At 45.8% G+C, this 22,447-nt stretch overlaps 2 protein-coding genes across 5 annotated transcripts in view; both read left to right on the plus strand.

Moving 5' to 3' along the window:
* Window positions 1-38: 38 nt before the first annotated feature.
* Window positions 39-13,356, plus strand: pnpt1 (polyribonucleotide nucleotidyltransferase 1, mitochondrial). Its single transcript, XM_015362481.2, has 28 exons — window positions 39-277; window positions 721-781; window positions 1,071-1,145; window positions 1,250-1,355; window positions 1,439-1,488; window positions 1,893-1,956; window positions 2,467-2,514; window positions 2,842-2,955; window positions 3,906-4,092; window positions 4,675-4,726; window positions 4,824-4,881; window positions 5,139-5,235; window positions 5,552-5,654; window positions 5,864-5,934; window positions 6,579-6,615; window positions 7,132-7,198; window positions 7,297-7,386; window positions 7,704-7,757; window positions 8,040-8,149; window positions 8,656-8,727; window positions 8,948-9,011; window positions 9,173-9,256; window positions 9,343-9,426; window positions 9,793-9,899; window positions 10,749-10,804; window positions 11,332-11,410; window positions 11,878-11,925; window positions 12,183-13,356. Exons 1-28 carry the CDS (start codon window positions 81-83, stop codon window positions 12,333-12,335), a joined length of 2,388 nt encoding a protein of 795 aa, XP_015217967.2. The 5' UTR covers window positions 39-80; the 3' UTR covers window positions 12,336-13,356.
* Window positions 12,484-22,447, plus strand: part of LOC102682193 (serine/threonine-protein phosphatase 4 regulatory subunit 3-B) — a 15,638-nt gene continuing 5,674 nt past the window's right edge. For 2 of the 4 annotated variants that reach the window (XM_015362474.2, XM_015362475.2), the window contains exons 1-6: window positions 12,484-12,570; window positions 15,851-16,017; window positions 16,636-16,691; window positions 17,434-17,532; window positions 18,974-19,597; window positions 22,046-22,123. In XM_015362474.2, coding sequence (XP_015217960.1) covers window positions 12,548-12,570; window positions 15,851-16,017; window positions 16,636-16,691; window positions 17,434-17,532; window positions 18,974-19,597; window positions 22,046-22,123 — 1,047 coding nt within the window. In that variant the 5' untranslated portion in view covers window positions 12,484-12,547. Of the gene's footprint in view, window positions 12,571-15,516; window positions 15,647-15,850; window positions 16,018-16,635; window positions 16,692-17,433; window positions 17,533-18,973; window positions 19,598-22,045; window positions 22,124-22,447 lie in introns of those variants that run through there. The other 2 variants (XM_015362477.2, XM_015362476.2) reach the window with 2 other exon arrangements.

A 22,447-nucleotide genomic window follows, 5' to 3' on the forward strand; every position in this document is an offset into this window, starting at 1 on the left:
TTCCGCAGCACGGCGGGTAGCCAATGAGAGGTGACGCTTGCACGCTGCGGTCCTTCCCCCCTCCCGCACACGTGGGCAAGATGGCAGCCTACAGGCGCTGCGGTGCTGGGATCTCTCGGCTGTGCTCTCATTCGGGAGCCTTGTTAGCTCGCTCTCCCAGTATGAGACACTTCCTCGGTCTGGGATCGAGGGTGGCCTGGGCACAGGCGCGACGCTGCCATCAGAGTGCCTGGAGTCCGGGGACAGTGAGGAGAGTCGCAGTGGACGCGGGCGAACGGTGAGGGGATATATAAAGGGGGCTCGCTAATGACCCTGACTGTGGTAAACACGCAGAGCACAGACCCCCGCCTCCCCCTGGATGTGTCACCAATCTATGACAACTTTTCGGAGCCCGACACACTGGCAGTAGTCTCCAACAAGGGCTCCCGGTCCGCTATTCGTTCTTGCTGAGCTCTTTATTTATTTGAATCCTTCAGCGAACTTTTTTTTGTTTTATTCTACTCAAAAGCTGAAGATACTTAGTCATGAAATGCGTTACATTTAATGAAACCTTCAAGATGTTTACGAAACAAAAATAAAGAATTCAAATCCTTTTTAGTTTTTGTATTCAAAAACCTAAAAATCCCATAGCGCCTGGTGTTGATGTTCTGTGAGCTCGGTGACTGTGGCAGATGTGTCTCCTCCTCCTGTCTCTGGAATATCGCTCTTCTTGTTTTCCAGAAAGCTGGAGATTTCCACAGGGAAGCTGGCCAGGTTTGCTGATGGCTGTGCTGTAGTACAGGTACTTAGTTGATGGGACATTTTGTCTTGGTTCATGTGGAAGATCAGAGTCCCCACGCAAAGTCTGCACCCCAGGTTTCGGAGGCTGAGTGCTCCGCTGGTGTGTGTTAAATCACTGTGAGGATTCGGCAGGTTAAGCTCTTTTCGGGTGATTTCATTTGTTGAAGAGACCAATTTTACTCGTGAAGTTTAAGGGCTGTACTTGCGGGAGGGGGGGTGGGCTTGCTACTGGCTACTGGCGCTGTGCCGGGGAGGGTGTCCGAGTCCCCAACGGTGCTGTCTTCTTCCAGCTCGGGGACACGTCGGTGATGGTGACTGCTGTCAGCAAGACGAAGCCCACCTCCTCTCAGTTCATGCCCCTGGTGGTGAGTATCGCGGCGATTTCTGTTCCATCAGCCTTGCGGCGCCTCACCGTGCTGCCGGAGTCTGGAGCCTCTCCCTAAGGCACTGTCTGGCGGTCTCTTCCCAGGTGGACTACCGGCACAAGGCGGCCGCGGCCGGACGCATCCCCACGAACTACCTCCGGAGGGAGCTGGGGAGCACGGACGCCGAGATCCTGGCCAGCAGGCTGATCGGTGAGGGCTCCCTCTCCGCTGTAGTGCTGACTCAGCAGGGGGATCCCGGCTCGCCCTTCTGAAGAGCCTGTTTCTCTTTCCAGATCGCTCCATCAGGCCTCTCTTCCCTGCTGGCTATTTCTACGACACACAGGTGAGCCCGGCAGCTCGTCCGGTGGGCTTCGGCGAGAGGCCCCAGCTCTCTGGCCTTCCTGTGGAGTGGACTTGAGAGCGACCTTAGTGGGCTTCTCTGAAGGAGGCAAGGGATAAGGCTGCCTCAGTGCTCTGTTGAGAACATATTACTACAGTGCTTGGGATACATGCATAGCTTTTATAAAGAGAAAGACCGATTTCTGTTTTAAAAGAAATAAGAAAGAAGAATTGGAATGCCGTTATTTGATGTGTGACGATTGTGAGCAGAGATTTGTGGTGTTACTCTGCTGTTTTTGAGAGAACTTGTTTAGACTCACGGATGGTGCTATTTAGATTATATTTATTTTTGGCTTTTACACTATGGTGAAACCTTCTGCTCTGCCTTCCTGATCTCCTGCCCCATAGGTGCTGTGTAACCTGCTGGCGGTGGACGGCGTGAATGATCCAGATGTGCTGGCCATCAACGGAGGTGAGGCCGCCCCTGTTGCCGCTGGCAACGGCCCCCCTGCTTAGCGGGGTGGAGGGCACCGCACTCCTACTGTCTCTCGGCAGGAGCTGTAGTGACAGTAACACCTCTTGCATACAGACTTTTAGAAAAGAACGTTTTCTAGAAAGAGTGAGACAGAAACATGCAGTTAAACCATACAAAGCCCAGTCCACTGGTCTTCAGTGTGGATTTAAATTCTGTGTTGGGTTTTCAATGCCTCAAAACGACTGACAGGGTGCCTAGATTCTAGGGGTTCTTGCTGTGGACGTTCTCTGGCCTCTTGGGGCAGCAGCCTGGACACCCGTGTGGTTTTAGATGTAGACGCTGGTGTGTGAGTGAAGGGGCTGTAGACGTAAAACAAACCGGTGTGTTCACGGGCTCGCGCTTTACTGGAGAAACTCACCACTCGGCTACTAGTGTTGCCTGGGTTAATCCTGCACGAGCCCCCGCCTGTCTCCCCTGCACTTGTAACATCCAGCCTTTCTTTCCCAGCCTCTGCAGCCCTCGCGCTGTCGGACATCCCCTGGAACGGGCCCATCGGTGAGCACGCAGCCGGCATCGCTTTCCCAGCAACGCGCCTTGAGCAGGCAAACGCAGCGTCTCAATGGCAGAAATTGTGTTCCGGATATAAGGATTTCCTGCCTTTTCCCGTAGTCTGTTCAGGACCGTTCAGTACCGTTCAGTGGTGCCGTGGAAGTTACTCATCTCTAATTCTCTGTGTGTTTTGGGAGGTTTTAGAGCCTGAAGTGTTAATTGTTTTCGGGGGTGCAGTCGCATCAGTTCGTGTGCCTTGGGGCCTGTGGCATGCCGGGCTCTGCGGTGGCAGGGGGTGTTAACCCAGCCAGTGTCTGTGTGTGTGCTGCTCAGGGGCCGTGCGCGTAGGGCTGGTGGACGGCCAGTTCCTGGTCAACCCGACTCGGAAAGAGATGGCATCCAGCACCCTGAACCTGGTGGTGGCAGGAGGCCCTCACAGTCAAGTGGGTGAGTCTTTTCGTACCCTGGCCTGAACGCACTATGAATAACTGATATATATATATAGATAACACTATATGCAGTGGTCAGTTCTAAACACCCATTCGTGGTAACCCAATAACAGAGGTTTACTGGATCTGTACTCAAACTACAGTATAAAACCTCTCAGGGTCTTCTTCTTCTTCTTCTTTTTCACAGCCTTAGTCCCAGACTGTCCTGGGGTCAGCTGCTTTGGTTGCTCTTCTCCACTTGTCTCTGTCGAGCACATCTTCCTCACTCACTTCACATACCTCCATATCTTTTCTCACACAATCTATCCATCTCTTTCTAGGCCTGCCCCTTCCTCTGTTACCTTCCACCTCAAATTCCATTACCCTCTTTGTTACTTCCTCAACGTCCCTCCTCATGATATGTCCATACCACCGTAACCTCGCCTCTCGCATCTTCTCAGCCACATCCACCACCCTACATCGTCTACGGATTTCTTCATTTCTGATCTTATCCTTCATTGAAATCTGCAGAATCCATCTCAACATCCTCATTTCAGTTCTTCTCATCAAGTTCTCTTCCCTCTTTCCAACGGCCAAGCATTCAGCTCCATATAGTAGTACAGGTCTAATCACAGTCTTGTACATTTTGCACTTTAACTTTCTAGGAATTTTCCTGTCACAGATTATTCCAGTTATTTCTCTCCACTTGTTCCATCCAGCTTTCACTCTTTGTTTTACTGCCTCCAGTGTTTCTCCTCCCTTTACCAGTTTTGATCCAAGGGTGTTCTCTGTAAATTGCCTTTCTTGCATCACCAGTTTTTGTACACCCTCTTGTCTGGCTGCCGCAATGCCCACGTCAGGAGAGGGTATTGGGAAGGGCGCGGTCTGTCCTTCCCCTCTCGTGCCTTTCCTGCCCCCCCATCGCTGCTTTCCGGCTGACCCGTCTGAGGGGAGTCTGTCTTTCCCCAGTCATGATGGAGGCCTCAGCCGAGAACGTGCTGCAGCAGGACTTCTGTCACGCCGTCAAGCTGGGTGTGAAGCACGCGCAGCAGATCATCCTGGCCATCCAGCAGCTGGCCAGGGAGCAGAAGGTGACCAAGCGGACGCCGCAGAAGCTCTTCGTCGCCGTGCCCGAGATGGTGGAGCAGACGCGGCAGTGAGTGAGGCCCGGGGGCGGCTCGGCGGATGCAAGCAGCAGGCTGGAGCAGCGGGCAGGGCTCGGGGAATAGGGTTCGAATCCCAGTTGGCACATGGCTGCCGTCATGGAGCCAGGTCCTTCACACAGATATGCCCTGTGAAATACCCTGCTGTATAACCGGGGGCAAATGTCTGAAGCTTTTGGCCAAAGAAATTAGAAAAGCAACCTGACGTAGGAGTTATGGGAATCCGCCTCCTAAATGAAATGTCCTTTCGGTGTATTAACATTAGGGGGTCTGTACCTCGCCTGCCACAAAAAACATTTTAATGTTCCAGTTTCCATTAGAGATCTCTCTGTGTTCGGTTTTGCAAAATGCTAAGCACTTGGGGTTATTTAGTAACAAGCAAATGTGTTAAAATGGAAGAGAGATTTTTGCTCATAAAAACCTAGATTAATAGAAAGATCCTGGTTGTTGTCTTGGGAGGATTTTATAACAGTGACAAAGAATCTTGACTAAGAATCTTGGTCATGACTGTTCCTAAAGGTTCGGAAATGAATTTGAATGTGTGAGAAGCTGAACTGTCTCTTGTCTGCTCACAGGCTGGCTGCAGACAAACTCTATGGTGTTTTCACAGATTTCTCCCATGACAAAGTAAGTAAAATTGTTTTTCAAAACCTCTTAGGTTTTTTTTTTGGTTTATTTTGATCCTGGGTACAGCACCCCAATCAAACACATATCTGACTGGCAGGTTTCAAGAGATGAGGCCATCAAGAAGGTCCGTCTTGACACGGAGGAGCTGGTAAAAGGTGAGACTGAGAAAGAGAGGGAAATTACACAGACAGTAGTTTCTTTATTGCATCTTCAGACCTTCACAGCCTTCAGGTTCAGGGATTAAGCAGTGGGGCTCCCTGAAGTGCTGTTTTCCTTTATTTCTAATTTCCCACAGATAGACTTTGCTCTTTGTTTCGAGTGCATCTGCCCAATATTGTGCCACCATGATTTGTTTTCCATATTCGCTAAAAGTGCTGGTTTTGTTTTTCAACTGCTCTAAACAATTCTGCAGAAAAGTATCCTGAAGCTGATCCCTATGAGGTCATTGAAGCCTTTAACACTGTGTCCAAGGAGACATTCCGAAACCTGGTCATGAACGAATACAGGAGGTAAGTTCATGGTCACAGCTCTCTAAAAGACAGCGTCTTCTTTAAGATACTGCACTGCCTGTATGGATCAGGGGTTGACATTACTTTGTGTGAGTGTTTGCAAGTTTGCAGTGTAGCCATGAACAGAATATGACAGTCTGCTCATGCAGTTTCCAGGTGTGAGCAGAGTTCCCTTTGCTTCAGTTTAAAGTTAGTACTGGTGCGCTAGTCGGGCTGGTCGACTTTGGGGCTCGGGAGTACTGCTGGAGACTCCTGCCCTCGCAAGCCTGCCTCGCTCTGCAGCTCCCCTCACTCCACACCTGTTCTCCTGCCTCAGGTGTGACGGCCGCGACCTGACCTCTCTGAGGAGCATCTCCTGCGAGGTGGACATCTTCAGGCCCCTGCACGGCTCGGCTCTGTTTCAGAGGGGACAGACCCAGGTGGGGCTCCGGCTCCAGAAACTAGCAAAGAAAGGCCGCCTGTGTCTCTGTATTCGACCTGAAATATACCCTCTCTTTCCGTCTGTTTCAGTGCATCTGTCCAGTTTGGATTGTCTTTTCTCACTTCACAGCCGGCGTTGGTCAACCAAGTAGACTTACAGGTCCTTTGTCATCTGATAAAACTCTCTTCCTGCCTATGTGTCCTGCAGGTGCTGTGCACAGTAACCTTTGACTCCTTGGAATCCAGTATAAAAACTGACCTGATCACTTCAGCTATGAGGTAAGAGAAGATGAACGGTTCATTTTAAAACACTGTACACTGCAGAGAAGTTGAACATGCTGTATTTTTTATTTATGTGGGAGAAAATACAAATATACATTTTGATTAATCAGAGGTGTTGTCTCCAGAAATTGAACATGCATGCATTTCAGAGTTTGATGGTCAGATATAATCCAGGAGGTGAAACCTGGAATGATCTGGTTTAAGCCAGGACACTTAACAACTCTGCTCATTCTACTGACTTTTCTAAGAGCTTCCAGCATGCTGAGGATTTCAGCCTCGTGCCGACCTTTAACATACACTGCTTTGTCAAAGAAGACCTCTTCTCAAGAGGTGGAAACCTGACGATGACGGCGATGAAGCAGGTGTATTTCTCTTCATCGAAAGACAAACCCCACAGGGGGAAGAAGTGTCTGAACATCATTATAGAAAATAAGAATATTCTGTCTGGCCATGCACCTGTCAGACTGGTAGAGCAGGGAGCTGGGGAGTGAACTTAATTTCAAAGGTTTTGTCAGACACATCTAAAGACGTATTGCTTTAGAAAAGAAAATGCCACAATTGAAAGCTGACAGCCTGACCTGTGACTTTGGCTTTTGTAAAATGCTTTCATTCATTTTCACTGTTTTCTGTGCTTTCAACAGTGGAGTCAAAGACAAGAACTTCATGCTGCACTATGAGGTCAGTTATGTTTTCTGAAGATTCACTCACTTCAGAACCTGCTGCAACCTGTGGGCTCCAGCAGCAGATTCTCCCTGGGGTGGCCCGGGGTAGGCAGGGGTAACCTGGAGTGATCTGGGGTGACCCGAGGTGGATGTGGTGGACGACACCTGTTTAGACTTGAACTGGCACATCTCCAAGATGGGTCCACAAGAGTGCACTTCATCCAGCTCCTCCCCGTCTTATTATGAGCTTTCTTTTTGTAAATGCCTTCATCCAAGGCAGCTTAAGCTACTATGGGGTTAACTAACAAGTACAGTAGAAAGTTATCAAGACTTGGGATAAAATGTAATAACTACAGCCTTGTAATTGAATATCCTACCTGTAAGCATACATTAGTGATATTTTAATATTTGACCTGACATTTCACCACAGCCTGTCTAAAAGCACCAGTACTAGACTGGGCAGGGCTACAGGGGGTCAGGGGGCAGAAGACCCCCGGCCTGCTAGGGCTGACCAGCGCTTCTCTCTCCTCAGTTTCCTCCCTATGCCACAAACGAGATCGGGAAGATGGGTGGGATGAACAGGAGAGAGCTGGGCCACGGTGAGTCTCAGCCTGGGCAGCAGAGGCTCGTGGGTAACGGAGTTCTTTTCTCTGACAGTCTGGCGGTGCCACACTCTGATGTGCTTGTGTTGACACAGGGGCCTTAGCTGAGAAGGCTTTGAAGCCCGTGATCCCCAAAGACTTTCCTTTCACCATAAGGGTTACATCTGAAGTGTTGGAGTCCAACGGTGAGATAAGTTATTTACCTGTTTTGTCATTGATTTGTTGTAGCATTTGATGTTTTCAGGAGGTAGTATTTTAGGTATACTGTACACCCAGGTGTAGAGTTAAGTTAATATCTTACAGTAGTTACTGTCTCATAACCATTGACCCATGTGAGCACATCAGAATGAGACGCTTATGATGTAAACTAGCACTGATCCCACCATGCTTACAGACACCTGAACGTGCTGCATGTTAAGTCTGATCCCGAATGGGAATTATCTCATGACATCTGCACCCATGACGGAAGGAGGCGAGCTGAAACGCCTTTCTGTCTTCTCAGGCTCATCGTCGATGGCATCGGCCTGTGGAGGAAGCATGGCTTTAATGGACGCAGGTACACAAGGTTTATTCTTTCTTTAGATATGAGCAGCACATGGTTCTACTTAGAAGCGGTGAATACTGGTGGGTTCTGTGTGGCAAACGGGTTTAGTTTTCATCCCCACAGGATGGGTTTACACTTACACAAGGTGATTGCTCTATTTCCAATCTGCATGTCTTAGGACCAGCTGCCTTTCCCCGAATCCCTTATTTTATGCCTTTAAAGACATGTGCTCCTGGGTATGAGAGGGCGGGAGTGTTCCGCTTTTTACGGAGGCGGTGCTCTGCTCGTTGACAGGAGTGCCGGTTTCGTCTGCCGTGGCCGGCGTCGCGATTGGCCTGATCTCCAAGCCGAATCCAGAGAAACCTTCCGAAATTCAGGATTACCGCCTGCTCACGGATATTCTGGTACGTGTTTGCTGGTCTCGGTATAAATACTGACCTGAAAAAAGAAAAAAACAAGCTCTGACGGGGTGTTGAAGTGAAACCGGCTGTGAAGAAGAATATTCTTTCAGGGTTACATAGTCTCATCGCGGTAAAGCTAGTGAAGGAGGGGCAACTCATTCCTGTAGTAACAGTCAGCTGCAGGAAACTGGGAGCACACAAATCCCTGGAATAGCACTAGGATAGCACCCGGGACTCCCAGGAACACCTGGATGACACTGTGGTCGGAATTCTCAGGCGCTTGGGACTACGAGACAGACAGAACACACTCTAGAGAGAGATTAATTCCCTGGAATAACTTTTTATTAATCATTAATCAAGACCTGCACTTAAAGGAGAAGGCACAAGTGGAAATGGGCATGAGTACAGACAAGAAAACTGTGACCTGAGTAATGGTACTTGCATTCTATGAGGGGGGTGGACATGACCTCGATTTGTGCCCCTGTGATGTGTTTTTTGTGTCACGACAGGGAATAGAGGATTACCATGGAGATATGGACTTCAAAATGGCTGGCACAAGCAAGGGCATCACAGCTTTACAGGTAGTTTGAGTCTGTCGTGAATCTCCCAAGCCACGTGTTTTAACATAGCAGTGGATTTTATTAACAGAAGACCCTCTTAAGCATCTATGAACTCTTGCTTTTCCACCAACCATGCTTGTTACAAACGCCAGGGGAAGAGACTCCCTGCAGCAAATGTCACTTTAAAAATCAGAAAAATAATTCACAAGCGAGTAACTCTTTTCAATCCTTCTTTTTCCAGGCCGACATTAAAATCCCTGGATTGCCATTGAAAATTGTAATGGAAGCCATTCAGCAAGCAACAGGTACTCAGGATTGCTCCCGATCAATTTAATACACATCCCAGCAGTGGATAAGGAGCTTCAGAAAGTATTTTCTCAGTGTTTATGAGCTAGGCTCAGTCCTGCAGCTGCTGTCCTGCTTGTGCCAGAGACTTGCTGAAACTGGTGTTGAATGTTTTTTCCAGTGGCCAAGCGGGAGATACTGGGCATCATGAACAAGGCGATCCCGAAGCCCAGGCCGAGCCGGAAGGAGAACGGGCCGGTGGTCGGTAGGGAGCCTCGTCCGTGTGCTGAGTTCTGGCGGTTCTGTGTCTGTGAGGGGGCGAAGCTGACGGGTCGCTCTGGTCTCTTGCAGAGACGGTCCGTGTCCCGGTGTCCCGGCGCGTGAGGTTTGTCGGGCCGGGGGGATACAACCTCAGGAGGCTCCAGGCAGAGACGGGTGAGGCCACGGCGGCATTTTCAGATGGTTTCCGTTGTTTAGCTTCTTCTTTTCTTTCGAAACCCAGAAGGGCTCTTTCACTGTCCTGTTGAATTCAGTTTTGAGAAGAAATCTCCGCGGTGTGCATGTTTAGCCCCGTAGGTAAGGTGAAGTATGGTTTTTCGTGCATGTGTTATTTATGAATATATAAAAAGTATAGCTCGTTTTGAATTGTACACACCTCTCTGGGCCTGATATCTTCCCGGTGAGTGGGCTCAGGGCTCGGTGCGAGCCGAGAGAGGTCAGAGGCCTGCAGGGCGGCACTTTCATGGGGCTTGAGCTGCCCACACTGCATCGGACTCAGAGCGCCTCTCTGTCGCTGCACAGGAGTGACCATCAGTCAGGTGGACGAGGAGACCTTCTCCGTGTTTGCGCCCACGCCGGCAGCCATGCACGAAGCCCAGGAGCTCATCACCGAGATCTGCAAAGATGACGTATGTACAGCTGTCTGCCGCGTTACCCGAGAGAGGGATTCTGTACATAGTCCTTGAAACTAGTAGTTGTACATTTACTTGTGTGACGTGTCTGGTTTGAATGAATTTGAAGTGTCAGAGTGGTGTGGCAGTTAGGGATTTGAACTGTGCGTTGAGGATCGAAAGGGTTTGATTCCAGAGAGGGGACTTGTGTGTGTGGAGTTTGCATGTTCTCCTTGCTGCTCCAGTTTCTTCCCGGTCAAAAGCTATTCCATCTCTAAATTGTCCTCCAAAATGCATGCAGGTGTCCTGAGATGGACAGAATGGATTGGATGAATGAAAATTGAACACATTAAAACATTAAATTAAATTAAAGACCACAATACACATTCCAGTAAACTGTTGTACAGTCTGAGTCGCACTGATCAGGACTGTAGTTTTGTGGAGCCAAAGCTTAATCTGTACACAACTAGAGTGCCGCTGATGAGCTGCATTATTGTTTTTTTATTTCTTTCCCCAAAGCTTTACAACGCTGCAGTACGAATGCAGCTGGCATTTGTTAGAGGCATTAACACTTCTGTTACAACTGAGCTACAGGTGCAAATACTGGCATCGCCTGCCTGAGCTTACTAGGATGAAAGTGAGCTCCATAAACTTTACCGAATGAAGAAATTGTGAATAGATGTGGCATAATAAACAGAACTTATTAAAGAAAATAAGACTGCTACCTGCGAGAGATATTCTCACTATCAGAAGATGAAAAATAAGAAAGTCTGTAAGAAGCTCCTCCTGGCAGGCATGCCTTAGAGAGGGCCTGTGGGACAAGTCGCGGCGTGCTGTCCCAGTGACACTGGCTCCTCTCTTTTTCAGCAAGAGCAGCAGCTGGAGTTTGGCGCCATCTACACTGCCACTATCACCGAGATCCGGTGAGTCTGCGTCTGCAGTATGCCGCCGTAAGGACTGGTGCAGCTCGGGCGCAGTCCAGACAATCCCAAGAGATTCCTGAAGGGAGTGCAGGATGATAGATGAGGATTCTGGGAGGAGAGATGACAGCAGCCTGGTTCAGGACAGACTGGTGCTGGAGGAGTAGCAGCAGTTCATTTTTGGCACTTCCCAGGGATATGTGTGAATTCTCAATCAGTATAGGGTCTGATGTCTGTTGCAAAACAGAAAATCAGGCACTGGCCAATATGTTGAATATGTTGGTTTCTTGTGTGTAGAGTATTTAGGATGTGGTTTTGAACTGTGCTGAGAAGGTGTTGACACTTTCAGATTTTAAGGCACACAAAGATTTCCTACTTTTCTTTTGAAAATGTTAGGTTATTGTCCATTTAACAGTAAAAGGTAGAAACCTCTCGTTTGTTCCTCTTAGCTACGTAATAACTGAGTTGTGGTGATCTGGTGTCACCAGTGGGGGCCACTCATCTCCACTCTGTCTCTGCTTCCACAACAGAGACGTTGGAGTCATGGTCAAGCTGTATCCGAACATGACCCCTGTGCTGCTGCACAACTCCCAGCTGGACCACAAGAGGGTGAGTGTGTCCCGTTTTTCTTCAGCCTTGGGTTGTATTGTCTTGGTTCTCGTAACAAGGTTCTCCGTCAGAACTCTGTGTGCGCATGATTCCATTTCAGTCTTATTTGGTGAAAGCTGACTGTCATGCTTAAGAATTAAGAAGACCCCCGTCTTTTTCTTCCGATCAGTGGTTAGTTTTTCTCAGATTGTTAGTGTTGGCTGTTCAGTCAGCATTGCAAGCAGCTCTTGTATAATAATAATGTCATACTTTGCTCATTAGTGGATGCTTTTGTCCAAAGCGCTTCGAAGAAATCAGAGGATGAACTACACAAGAACACCACCAGCAGAACTGGCTTCTGTTACACATGAGAGACGAAGCTCAAGGATCTTCACTAGCCTGCTAATTCTGATAATAATGTAGTACAGTAGAAGAGTCCAAGCCCAGCTGATGGGACAGGAACACTAAAAGACTACTGTGTCTTTCAGATTAAGCACCCCAGCGCTCTGGGACTTGAGGTTGGGCAGCAAATTCAGGTCGGTGGATTGTAGATTTAAGTGTTTTTTTTTATTATTATTATTATTTCCTAATTCCCTAGTAAACTTAGCCATTAAAGATCTTTTTAAAGCCGGTGATCTTTTTTATAATGTTGTTTTCAGCTCAGAATTCTTTGAGTAGCTAAAATTCTCCAAGGTAAATAGATAAGAACAATTTCTTAAAATGTCTTCAGCCAAGCAGGTAGTTTTCTTCCTTGCTGCTCAGCAGGGCTTACAGGCTGTGTTTCTGCCTGCAGGTGAAGTACTTCGGGAGAGACCCCACGGACGGGCGCATGAGGCTGTCTCGCAAAGTCCTTCAGTCTCCCATGGCAACCGTTGTGAAGAGCTTGAGCGACAGACAGAGCATCGCCATGGGAACGGGCAGCGCCCAGGACTCGGACTCCTCCTGACCCCTGACTCCTGTCCGCCTGGCAGGGTGGGGCGCGAGGGGCTGGGAGCGTGGATTTCCGGCTGCCCTGTTCTGCTGTTGTCTTCTGGCTTGCCTCTAGGCCGAGCTTGAGCCGGCTGCGTTTCTCAGTGAGAGTCCGCAGGACGGGTCAGTGCTGTCCATGGGTCTGGCTTCAGGACTTGGGGAGCCTCTGCCCTGCGCCTCTCTTGAAAGATGATCACGGGGTGCACTGAAAGGTTAACAGCTTTACCCCAATTCTCTGTTAAACCAAGTGCCAGGCAGGCGGATTTCATTGTATCCCCAGATTGATTTAATTGCCTCTCTTTTCTGGTACTGCCACCTTTGTTTAGGAATCTTCCTTCAGAAACCTAAACAGTCTCATGGAGCAGAGGCTGAATCTGAAGTCACCCAGAGCACAACTAGAGTGATGGTGATGAGCCTCATTTGAACTAAAGTGCAGCATTTTGATGTTTTTCTCCAAAGCTTGACAGTGCCGCAGCATGAATGCAGTGGCCACTAATGCATCTGTTACAGCTGAGCTGCAGGTTCAAGTACTGGCATCCCCTGTTCAGCTCAGCTGATTTAATTCTGCTCCTCACTTGGACAAAATTGTGCTCCACAAACTTTCCTGAATGAAAAATTGATGAATAGATGTATCATAATAAACAGTACTTATGAAAGACAATTAATTAGTGGAAGCTTTAATGATAGCCACTGTCTCTAACAATCCAGTTCTTAAAGGAAAGTGTAAGAGTGGGGCATGAGAAGCATCAGATGCCATGCAAACTCAAGCCCACTCCTTCTGTGAAAAGAGCTGTGCTTCAATTCAGAGAAGATCTAGACACTGACTGCATGGGCCTGTAGGCAAGCACAGAAGCCAACATTAAAGAATGAGTTTCCTGCCACCGTGTGTGTGCGAGAGAAACATAATTTAAATGACGTATAAATCCTGTATCTTTTTTATATTTTTAGACTGTTTAAAAAAAAAAAGCTTTGTAAAATAATAAATACAGAAACCTCTATTTATTCTTGATTATTCCAACAAGCAATTTTCAGTATATAAGAAAGAAGGTTTCAAACTGTTATCTGCAAGATGTTTTAGCATGTATTCCTATGGTGCTTGATTAATGCAATTTTAGTTTGACAGCAGAGCTTCAGAGCCACACCCCACTCACACACTCCCTCAGCATGCTTAAGAATGAAACACATTTGTGCATTAAGAGTTTTTTAGTTGCTTCCTCATCTAAGCCTATAGTGTCTATATTTCTTAATGCTTCCAGCTGAAGGCATTTTGCTCTTTACAGAACCACTTTTATGATTTAAGACAAGTTCATCAGCTGTGATGATATTACTGCATTTTAAACAGCAGTGGAAAAGAATTATAGTAAAAGTGAATATTTTTACTAATGATTTAGAGTATATAAAACAGGACCACACTTCCAGTTGCACAGTATGTTCATTGTTATAAAGATGGCAACCCAATATCATTGATGCATATAATGTTCTAGCTATATCGGAATAATCTGCAGGACCTGGGCCTTTATTTTCAGTTTGGCTTCTTATTTTCTCTGTGCTGGATTTGAAGCTGTTTATCATGCAGTAGGCAGGGGTCTTCTCATCCTCCAGAAAGGAACGCCCACTTCCTAGTCCTAGAGGGCCATCGTGCTCTGTGCTGCGATCCCTTCCCATCATGCAGTTCACTGGTGACCTCTCTCTGCCAGCAGGTGTGATAACACGTTGGCCAGCTGTTGCTCTTGTGAAGCCGTGTGACTTGCAAATCTGTCAGATCAGGGGGCAGTGCACAGTGCTGTGAGGGTGTAGAACAAGCTGCCCAGCCGTGTTGTTGAAACTCAACTGGGTGGATAAAATCATGGGAGTAATGATTTAACTTATCAGACAGATAAGTCAGATGGACCAAAAACTCAACTGTAAATGTTTGCATGTTTTTAACTTTTTAACATGAGCTTTGGAATATTTGGAAACTGCAATTTCTTGAGATTTACTGTACATGCTTATAAGTAAACATAAGCCAATTATGTGTGACCCCAATAATTCTTCCTGATTTGATCAATTTATTCTCATGTCTGTGGATAGACAGGGCAGATTTCTACGTTAATGAGTTATAAGCATATTACATTTTTGACATATATATCTCAAGTTGATTTGCTTGCTTTTAAGCCATGTATTCTACTATATATGGAGCCATTCTTTTGTGTTTTAAAATTTGTCATAAAATAAGCTTAAACAACAGAGGTCCTGACTGTGGTTATTAAAAATCCCAGGGCATTTCTCAAAAAGAGTAGGGGTGTAACCCCCACGTCCTGGCCAAATTTCCCCCTGGCCCTTGCCAGTCATGGACTCCTAATAATCTCTGAACTGGCTTCATCACTCTGTTCTCCTCCTCACTGAGAGCTGGTGTATGATGAGTGTACTGTGCGCACTGTGAAAAATTAATAAAATCTAATAGTAATAAAAACTATTATTATTTTATTATATTTTAAGTGTACTTCTAACTGAAGTAAACTAGTAGCAAAACCATCAGAGGACCCTGATTCAGACAGGCGAACTGTTATTTGAATGAAGTCTTACGTCCCTAGAGTCCATGTATTGCAAAGCATCACTAAGAACTGGTTAATGTATTTAAAAAATCTTTTAGTTTTGAAACTGGTCTCATTCCCTAGTTCAGATATGCCTGTAGAGTATGCCTATCCTGGTCCATACAGTTTGGTTTTCAGACATTAAATCCGTACTAAATATCCAATGACAAGCCTCTTTCTGTAGACGTTCTACAGTGAGTCCAGACGGCTTCAGACCAGACACTTCCTTTAGAAGACTTGATTGAGGAAGTATGTGCTTTCAAAAACAATTTAATCTGATATACCTTTTTGTCAGGACAAATAAATTCGTTTTCATAGAGACAAAGGTCAGGGCTCGTATAAGATATGGATTTTACTGGAAATTGGATGCAACAAAGGTCCTTCACGTGTTACTTAATAAGAGTGAAATGGCGAATCTTTTTAATGGCAAGGCTTCGCAGTATTTAAATAAAGGCGAAGTGAGCTGTGCGAAACGCGGTATGACAGAAACGGCGCCCCGTAGAAAACTCGCCCATCGGGCTGTCTGTCTTTTCAAATTGTGAGGTTCGCGCTCCGGCGCTTGTTCGCTGGCGGCTTCCGTAGCCCCTGCGAGAAGACCCCGGGGCGGCTCCGCTTTGATTGACGTAGGGAAAGAAAAAGACACAAGATCAGGTTACAAGATGGCGGACGGCAGTTCGAGCTAGAGAGAAACGGTGGAGAAACGTATTGTTTTTATGTGGGTGACGGGGAACTAACTGTTTTGTAGTCGTAGGCTTAGTAAAGAAAAGCTTTCTCATTAGCATGCCGAGCAGACTGTGTTGAAATTTACCGTGTTTTCTTCGTCGTATTAGGCACAGTGCGTCGCTGAACATGCGGGTTGAAACGGAAAGTTTACAGCCTGGGGTAAAGAAATAGATTTGTTTTCGTTTTTTTTCAAAAGCGTGGGGGTAAGAGCGGGAGAAATCATGTCGGACACCCGGCGCCGTGTGAAGGTGTACACGCTGAATGAAGACCGACAGTGGGACGACAGAGGCACCGGGCACGTCTCCGCCACCTATGTGGACAGGCTGAAGGGGGTCTCCCTGCTGGTCCGGGCGGAATCCGACGGTGAGCACCGGGTTCCTGTCCGGTTTCGCGGCTCGGAGGGGATGGTGCTCTTGAGCTGCTTCTTGATGCAGATTTGTCGGGCTTGTGCGAGCAGCCAGCTCCGTGCACGCTGGAGCGGGAATGCGTGTGTTTAGCGGCAGTGAAGTAGGTCCTGAAGCCCTCCCGCAGTCTTACTAGAGTTTCTCTTCCACAGGGGATGAGCTTTCTGTAAATACCCGGTGCGAACTTCCCCTTGCCTCATAAACGTGCTCTGTTTAGATGGTCTCTTATAAGTATCGCGTCAGACAAATAACAGGAGCTGGATGCTCAGAAAACGGAATTGTGCAGTTTTTTTTAACAATCTATTCACGGAATATATTGATTTAAAACGGTCCATGTCAGTGTGGAAATGCTGCCTTTGTCTAGAACGACGTTCTGAAAGATTATGGCTAGTTTGATATGTCCAGGGCAGAGGGGCTGTATGTGCTGTTGGGAAAGTAACCAGGGTGAGCACACTCAGCACGGCTGGTTGAGTGTGGCAGCGAACTCGTGGTTTCCTGTGCACTGCTGGGCTGGTTAAACCAGCAGGTAGCAGTGACAACGCAGCGTTAACTCTGAAAAACCCGTTTCTTTTTTTAGGGTCGCTTCTGCTGGAGTCTAAAATCAGTCCGAACACGGCATATCAGAAGCAGCAAGTAAGTACTGCGTGTGATTAGACACGTCGGAAATGTCTTCATGTACTCTTGCATGTATTATATGACCGTTGAAGTGAGGTTTCCTTGAGTGTTAAAGTAGCAGTGTAAGGCGTGAGCACTGTAAAATGAGGTAGTAACACTGTCCTTTCGTCTCGCACATTTCTCAGTTTCCTAGCCCAAAATGCCCATTTGATGTGTTGAATTTCACCATATTATAATAGGCCTGTGAAATGTAACCTACAGTGAACATGATTGAGATACTGAGTAAACAAAAATACTTATTCCATTGTTAATAATGTCCGAAGACTACCTTTCTGCATCTGTGTGTAATCTCGCCATTTACGTGTATAATGGGATTCTTACTGTTCTCTCAGGACATGCACAGTACAATGGACAACACCACACACTGATACACAATTGATAGTAATTTGAAGAACAGTATTGTCAACAACACCAGACAGTTCATTCAACAAGTGTTTTGAGAGCACTTATTCTTTATCTGTCACAGTATTTGAATGAGATGGTGGAGGGCAGCCTGTCAGACTGTGACAAGCGGTGATTATAGAATATCATGGGTCACAGTCATGTGTTCTTAACAGCAGCAGTTTGGTTGACATGGTAGGGGGGTCATACAAAGCCTGTGGCCACAAGAGACTTCATTTAAACAGGTTTATCTTCATTTCCACAGCAGGGTTGTCTTATTTCCTTTCTTTGCCTGAGGTGTGCTGCTGTTGCTTTGCAGGATACCTTGATCGTGTGGTCGGAGGCGGAGAATTATGACTTGGCTCTGAGCTTCCAGGAGAAGGCAGGCTGTGATGAAATATGGGAGAAGATTTGCCAGGTAAACGAATGTACCCAAGAGCAGGGCTGCCTTTAAATACCTGTTACTAAAAATAAATGTTTATATCTGGGGTTGCTGACATGGAGAGATTAAGAAAGTTTTTTGAGGAGCTATAGGCAGTACTACCTGTACCTGTGTTTTATAGTAAAATGACATTTTACTATTTTAAACCAGCTCCTAAACATTGTTTGCGACTTCATCCTTTGTTGCATTAGGGAACATTAGGCGCTGGGTCAAATCTGATGGGAGATTACAAACAAGGCGTTCAAAGGGGAAACTACACCTAGTCTGTACCTGGTGCTATTTCTTGCCAGGTACCACAGTTTACTACATGGGAGCCGTCTGATGTGACGTTCTATGGACACTGCTCCCTGTAGCTGTAGTGCATTGTGAAAGTGCAGTTGTATTGTGAACTTCACAGGGGACTGAGCTACACTCTTGGGTTGATAGAGCGGTATCTAATCTCATTGCCCACAGTTGTGTTCACTGGGAGGTTCTTGTGCAAGTATATAGCTAAGTTACAGACAGGGTTTGTGTTTTTTTTTAATTCACAAGGGTTGTAAATTAACCTAAGTGTTAACATTGATCTGACTTAAAGTGGAACATATAAAAAAAAAACTTGTTTAACAGACTAACGTCTACATCTGTCCTGTCAGCATTAGCTTTTGAATTTTTTGTGTTGGTTGTAATGAGTCGCCTGGTGTTCTGTATTTTCAGTCTTTGTTTCAGCATCAGAACAGAGCAGTGTTAATGCAGTTTGTAGCAGTGGGGAAATTGAGGGCCAAATGCTGATCCTCACTCAGTTCTCCACACTCAGTCCAGGATGGAGCTGTGTGCTTGGCATGTGGGAAGCTCTTTCTTGCTCTGGGGTTTGTGGGGTTACAGTTAAAAGCCGACAGGCGGAGTGCTCCTGTGGTTTCGTGATCGTCCGATGGAAACCCAAGAGATCTCCTTGTGTATCTTTGGCCTTTTAGCCCGTGGGCTGCAGAGCCCATGTCAGCTGTTGAGTCAGGGGGAGGGCTGGGATGTTGTCTATCAAAGAGAAGGCGATGACAAAGTTCAAATAGCTGCTTGCAAGAATGTTTTTCGGTTGGCTGTGATTTTGTACAAAGCTGATTTCTGTAAACATTTAAAATTTCCAGGTTGAAGTTCTTTATTAACGTTGTTTGGCTAAGATCAAAGTGAAGGTCTCAAAACCAAAGTCAAGTTTTTCTGATAGCATTATACCTGGATCTACACAATTGTGATGCTAAAACAGGCTTTATAAGGACTAAACTGTATAAAGTTCTGCATTAATTTTTTGAGCTCAATCCTTGCATTGGGGTTGAACGATTCTTAATTAGGTTATGGGTGTTTTGTTCACTGTTGTTTCAGCTGCATTGAAGACATTTTGAGTTTTCTATTTTATAGAAATTCTGTCCATTTGCATTCTACATATTAGGTTCAAGGAAAAGACCCTACGGTTGAGATCACACAGGACCCCATCGATGAGTCCGAGGAGGAGCATGTCGAGGAGATGCCCGAGACCAGCCACCTGGTCGACCTCCCGCCTTGCGAGCTGAACAAGCTGGAAGAGATCGCCGACCTCGTGACCTCGGTTTTGTCCTCTCCCATCCGCAGGGAGAAGCTGGCCCTGGCCCTAATGAACGAGGGCTACATTAAGAAACTGCTGCAGCTGTTCCAGGTCTGTGAACAGATGGGGAACACTGAGGGCCTGCACCACCTGTATGAAATCATCAGAGGTGTGTTGTTCCTCAACAAGGCGGCTCTGTTTGAGGTCATGTTTTCGGACGACTGCATCATGGATGTGGTGGGGTGCCTGGAATATGACCCCTCGCTAGTGCAGCCAAAAAAGCACAGGGAATTCTTGACCAAGACTGCCAAGTTCAAGGAGGTCATACCCATCACAGACTCGGAACTGCGACAGAAGATCCATCAGACCTACAGAGTCCAGTACATCCAAGACATCATCTTGCCAACTCCTTCTGTTTTTGAAGAGAACTTTCTCTCCACGCTGACATCCTTCATTTTCTTCAACAAGGTGGAGATTGTGAGCATGTTACAGGTAGGTTTTCATTAAAAAACAAAAGCCTTTCTAAACCATAGTTTAGAGATCATTTCATTGCTGTCTTTTCATTGAGGGGCTGTCTTTACCATTTTAAAGGGCAGATGGTGGGCGTTCAAAATGTTACTCATCAGTAGGAAGTTAATGCAGTAATCCCTCCGAAAACTGCTTGTAAGGTGAAAACGTTTGTAATGGAAGTTGGCTGCAGAGCCCAAATATAATTAACAATTTCACCTTAAAACAGAGAAGTGCCTTATTATGAAAACTAACTTTCCTGGTTAATTATGCAAGTATCATGCTTAAAGTCATTAGCTGATGCTCAAACGGTAACACTCCTGCTCATTTGCAGTACAGTATTAGTTGTTAGCAAATACATAAACATTTAATATCAAATATGGTGTGCACTTAACACACAAGCCCTTATTATACAAAAAGAATCTCGGTAATGCTTTACTAAAGCCCAGCTTCAAAGAGTGAAAATCTGCTCTTTAAAGGAAAAGACAGGTTGGAATGACTAAATCCCATATAAACAAAAATAAACTATATTAGTTTACCGTGGTTACCAACCAAATACATTGCGGTGCTTCTGCAGGACACCTTTATTAAAGATGTCTGTTGGGTAAGCGGGATGTTTCCTGCATCCTGGAATATTGTCTGTCGTGTTGCAGCACTTTCCCGAGGAACATGTGGATGAGATTGGGGTGTGTAGTGAGGTAGCACTAGAATAAAAAGGTTGGCGTCTGCTGGGGAGCCTTTGTTCCACACCTGGCACTTTAATATGCCAGTGAGACATTGCTTGTGCTGCTTGTGAGTCCCGAACTTGTTCTCTGTTCCAGCAAGACCTGCTGAAACTCAAAAGAATTAAATTACACAGTGAGGTTTTAACCACAGGCGGTTAAGAATCTTTTTAAATTTAAGCCTATGGATTTTTTAAAGGTTTTTATTATAGCTGACAGGAATGTTTTTGTTGTCTGTCAAAGTGAAAACATGAATTAACATTTTCTTAAATGTTCGTAGTCCTCTGTAGTCAAACTAAAAATGCATAAATTACTGTTTACGTTGCAGCGTTTTTATTTGCCCAAGATTAAGCATTCAAATGGGAAAATCTCTTGGATTTAGCTCTCCAAAGGCTTATTTGGTTAAGAGAAAGTAAATCTGGTCATAGTCAAGTGTTTTGACTGTTCTGTCTGGTATAATCAGTGAAGACTGGTCTGACAATTGATCAGTGAAATTTGCATCAATGCCAGTAATTATCCAGACTGATAACAGCATTTTTCTTTTAAATTTGCCTAATTTGCAATGTTTTAAAAGCACTAACTGCACATTTGTAACCATCTTATAATAATCAGTGTCTTCCGAGGTGTTTGGCGTTGGAGGAGATGGGAGGTGTGAGAGTTCAGTTCTGAGGGCAGGTTGAAGCTGTAACTCAGCATCCCTATAAAGTGTTCCTAGAGAGAAGTGACAGTGCCATGAGAGAACTTTTTGATGGCCAGTTAAGATTTTGGAAGATTTAGCTTGTAAAGTGAGAAGGGAATTTTTTTTTATATTTAATTACCGTTAAATAAGTTTTGTTTCATAGTACACTAATTATTGATGCCTCTTCAATGTAGTGGGTGAAAACTACAGTAAGGTACAGGCTATAAACTTATTTTCTTAAAGTTTTCTTAAATCACATCTGAGCACATGTGAGGATCCATTCTATTAGTAGAACATTCAGCTACAGCTTTAAAAGACCTGTATCACCGGCCAGTGATGAGTTTTTTTTTAGCGTTATTTCAATAAAAATGACACCATGCAGATTGAAATGCCACTAGGTATTGGTACCACATTGACCAGGGTAGTCCTTCATTTCAGCTGTGGTGGCTGTCTTTAAACCCAGTTTAAAGCAAATGTGCTTTATGCCAGTTTACTATTACTGTATATTATATACAGTAATAGTAAACTATTGGGGCGGAGCGGTGGCTCTGTGGCTAAGGATCTGCACCTGTGACTGGAAGGTTGCCGGTTCAAATCCTGCGGCCGGCAGAGGAATCCTACTCCGTTGGGCCCCTGAGCAAGGCCCTTAACCCTGACTGCTCCAGGGGCGCCGTACAATAGCTGACCCTGCGCTCTGACCCCAAGCTCTCTCCCTGTCTGTGTGTCTGTGTCTCCTTGGAGAAAAGCTGGGGTATGCGAAAAGACGAATTCCTAATGCAAGAAATTGTATTGGGCTAATAAAGAAACATTATTATTATTATTAAAAGAGCTTTTGGCTTGTTTCATTCTCTCACAAACCTTAAATGCTTCTCGGGGATCCCATCTTAAATTGTTGGTTGCCCATAGCAATGTAATCATCAATGTATGTTTCCCATATTTATCAGTGCAGCACCTCATTCTAATTTATACTTTATGAATCGAGTTGTTAGTTGAAATTAATTTATCATTTTTTCCCCCTTAACTCTACAATAGGAAGATGAGAAGTTCTTGTCTGAAGTCTTTGCACAGTTAACCGATGAAGCAACTGAGGATGTAAAGAGACGTGAACTAGTAAGTGTTATGGTTTCTCTATGTAAAGGTAAAGTTCTTCTGTTTCAAAGCTGAGAATCCTTCATCCTCAGATATCTGGTGCTCTTAATTTGCTATAACCCTTCACGGTGTTCTCCTTGACCTGGATACATTGGTCAAATTCCATATGAAAGATGCTGTGAGGACTGCTGTTGTCACAATATAAGGTGAAACCTGGTGCTTGCGCTCACCTGTGTGTGCAGAGGATTCAACATTCTACTAAAATATCTATGACTTTGAGTTGTGTTCAGCTGAAGAGTGATGTCAGCATGGTTTTCCAGTTTATAAGTGCTGGAAGAGACATCA

This window comes from Lepisosteus oculatus, chromosome 17, assembly GCF_040954835.1.
Source record: "Lepisosteus oculatus isolate fLepOcu1 chromosome 17, fLepOcu1.hap2, whole genome shotgun sequence".
In the NCBI taxonomy this organism is placed as follows: domain Eukaryota; kingdom Metazoa; phylum Chordata; class Actinopteri; order Semionotiformes; family Lepisosteidae; genus Lepisosteus; species Lepisosteus oculatus.